Source organism: Monoraphidium neglectum, assembly GCF_000611645.1.
Source record: "Monoraphidium neglectum strain SAG 48.87 unplaced genomic scaffold scaffold02000, whole genome shotgun sequence".
NCBI lineage: Eukaryota > Viridiplantae > Chlorophyta > Chlorophyceae > Sphaeropleales > Selenastraceae > Monoraphidium > Monoraphidium neglectum.
In genome coordinates this window covers 8,979-12,133 of record NW_014011628.1, presented here as the reverse complement: position 1 = coordinate 12,133, position 3,155 = coordinate 8,979, and the positions used below count along the sequence as shown (strand labels likewise).

The following is a 3,155-nucleotide window of genomic DNA, read 5'->3' as shown; positions in this document are numbered from 1 at the left end:
TGTGTGTGTGTGTGTGTGTGTGTGTGTGTGTGTGTGTGTGTGTGTGTGTGTTCAGGGGCATGTTGGACTTGTACGGACGGACTTGCAATTGTGAAGCAGATTGTGAGGGCGGGGAAAATGATTGGGGCCAGAGAGAAATTCCGCGCAAGTGCAAGCGCGCGTGGGGGCGTATGTGTGTGCAGTTGTGTGCGTGTGTGCGTATACTGTGTCCTTCACGCACGCACCAGCAGCACACAAGTCATGAGACCCCTGCAGCTGACGAAGGTGGCACCGCGGCCGGCTGACACCCCACGCCAGGGGCTCATCCATCTGTACTGCCGCCCTCACGCCTGGCTGTCTCGCAACACATCCGCCCACGCACACCGTGCAGCCCCGATCCACCCCGCCCCGCCCACCGACCAACCAACAAGCCACTGTCCGCTCACCACTCCGCCTGGCGGCTCTTGTGGCACAGCTCCCCCATCATGCCGGATGACACCCGCACCCCCGCCAGCGCCCCCGCGGCGCGGGCCAGCGCGGGGTGGTAGTGGTCCCAGCACTTCTGCAGAGCCCTGCCGGTCGGCACGCGGGGCAGCGGCTCGCCCTCCCTGAAGCCGCACTCTGCATACTCGTTTGTCGCGGCCCTCGAGACGATCTCGTCCACGAGCGCGGCGCTGGCGGGGTCCCCCGTCGCGCGGAAGTCGGCGTCGGCGGCCAGCAGCACCCCCTGGACTTCCGCCCAGGCCGCGGGCTCCCTGTGCGCCAGGGTGGGGCTGCAGATGGCGCGGTGCTTCAGCCAGCGCAACCGCAGTGCCACAAATTCGGTGCGCGGCGGCGGCGATGGCGATGGCGAGGAGGATGCGCAGGTGGTGACCGCAGCGGCGGGGGGCTGCGGCGCAGCGGCGCTCGGGGGCGCTGCGGCGGCTGCCGGTTGGAGCGCCGCAGGGGCGTCGGCGTCGGCTGCGGATGTTCTGGCGGCGGCAGCGGCGTTGGATGGAGGCACCACAACGGGTGGCGCAATGGCAGCCCGGCCGCCGCCCTGCCGGAAGCCCCGGCGTCCGCGCAGAGCTGCGACTTGCTCGGTCAGATGGCGCGCCTCGGGGCTGCGCGTGGCCAGCAAATGGAAATGGACCTCCTGTGCTTAGGGCGTGGGTTTTGTTGGCGGCAGGGGGCATTGATCAGGTGGATGGGTGGATGCCCCGGGGGAACGCGTTGCAAATGTGTTGTGTTGGTGGGCGCGTGCGAGGGCCCCCATGGAATGCCAGGAGCCGCTATGGCAGTTTCAGGATTGTGGCGCACACTGCGGCGAATTCTAATGATGTTGCAGGACGCATGCGCTACGCGTTTGCGATCGCCCCACCTGCTGCACCGCGTCAAGCTGCTGGTGCATATCCGTGGCACCCGCGGTGTTTGAGCATCTTGCAGCCATGTGCCGCGCAGCTTCGAGCCTTGTCGCAAGCCCGGCATATTCCGAACACACGAGGGCGGCGTAGGCGAGGCCGTTGCCAGAGTCAAAAGCGATCCGAGACTGCGTTGCTTTGAAACGACTGGTTGAATTTCTCAAAGTGACATGCTTGGAGGTGCGTACAGCTGAGAACCTTTGATACGAGCTGCTGCACCAGGCCTGCTGCCAAGCGCGCAGCATGGCGGCAGTGGTCAGATGCGAAGAAAAGTCGGTTTTTCCATGCCTATAAGACGTACACATGAAAGTACAAGTGATCGTGAACAGCTTTGAGTGCAGTTTACGTTGACCGCATCTGCTGCCTTCTGGCCGGCTTCCCTCAACGCCAGGCACAGTTGTGAAGTGGTTTTCGAGATGCTTGGCAAGGGGAAACTGATGTTACAACCCCAAAAGGCAGATATTCACAACATGAATGAGCTCAAGCATTGCGCCCCCGCCCCCCTGCCTAGCCGGGCAGCCCGGTACAGACGCGCATCACTATGGTAATAAGAGTGGATGCCGAGGTTGCACAAAAACACGGCCCAGCGCCTGTGCATCCTGTGCATGTGCATTCAACAGCCTCATGGGTGCTTGACACAAGCGAAAATCACCAGTCATTATTGCCCCTGGTCAAGGCATGCGCTCGACACCGCCCGCCACGCCCGGGGGTGACAGATCAGACATCAAGATAGGGCACGAGCGGCTCGGGCGCAAGGGGCGCCGGCAGTGAGGCAACCAAATGGTTTGCTGAACCTCATGTGGCCGATGCAAAGCCTCGGTGCGACCAAACCTGATCGGGACCCTGCAGCTCAAAGCAGCTCAACGCATCGCCAGCAGCGGGGTGCGTCGCAAGGAGGCGCTCGTGCTCGGCTGATGCTCCCCCGCTGGCCTGACATTGACATACGCACCCGACCCCACTGCCTTGCACAGCACCCTGGGCGGTTTGGCAAGAGCCCTGGTTTACTTTGGGCGCGCGACAGGCGCGCCGAAAGAAGTCTTTACACAAACTCGAATGCCAGAAGAGGCGAAGATGCAGGTGTGTAGCACAGCTCTCCTTTGCGGTAAAAACAGTCCAGGCTCAGCAACTGGGGTGGAGAGGTGCCAAAAGCGAAAAGGGCCACATCTATCCCTCCTTAGCTATCCTGCAGCCCTGTAAATCTGCATGCTCGCAAGCTCGCTCACAGTAATGGACAAGCGAAATCCCACATACATTGCATCTACACAGGCTTCCACCAAACAGATCAGCCCCACCAGAACAAACGACACCTGCGCGCATCGCGCCGCCGCTGGCTCGCCTCAACACCCCCGACCGGCGCTCCAACGGAGCGGGCGCCGCCGCCTCTTGGCGCAGTCACAGCACAGCGTCGCGCCGCCTCACACGCCCTCACCCGCTGCTGAGGGTGGGCAGCTGCGTCGGCGTGCTGCGCCCCGTCACTAGCTGCAGCGCGTACAGCAGTCCGGACGCCGTCGCGTAGTCCAGCTGCCGCCCGGACTGCGCCTCCTGCAGCAGGAACCGCATCGTGCGCCGGCCTTCCGGCGGTGCGGGCACAGCGGCGATGGGGTCCACTTTTAGGTGCGTGGGGGCGGCCGCCAGGGGGCCGCCGCCGCGGATGACGCCTTCAACTATAGAGACGCCCATGCCGTGGATGACTGATGCCAGGTCAAGCAGGAGGCCAGGGCTGTCGGCCTCGGGAGTGATTGTCAGCTGCAAGTGTGTGTGCGTGTGCGCGTGTGT

The 3,155-nt window shown here is 63.6% G+C and overlaps 2 protein-coding genes across 2 annotated transcripts in view; both read right to left on the bottom strand.

Annotated features, from left to right (window-relative positions):
- Positions 1-421: 421 nt before the first annotated feature.
- On the bottom strand, positions 422-1,408 carry MNEG_9625 (hypothetical protein; the record flags this gene model as incomplete). Its single annotated transcript, XM_014041907.1, has 2 exons — positions 422-868; positions 1,340-1,408. 2 exons carry the CDS (start codon positions 1,406-1,408, stop codon positions 422-424), a joined length of 516 nt encoding a protein of 171 aa, XP_013897361.1.
- A 1,396-nt stretch (positions 1,409-2,804) lies between these two features.
- MNEG_9624 (hypothetical protein) overlaps positions 2,805-3,155 on the bottom strand; it is a gene marked incomplete at both ends in the record, with an annotated part of 2,502 nt that continues 2,151 nt past the window's right edge. The window contains one exon of the mRNA XM_014041906.1: positions 2,805-3,125. Within this exon, the coding sequence (XP_013897360.1) occupies positions 2,805-3,125 (321 nt within the window). The remainder of the gene's footprint in view (positions 3,126-3,155) is intronic.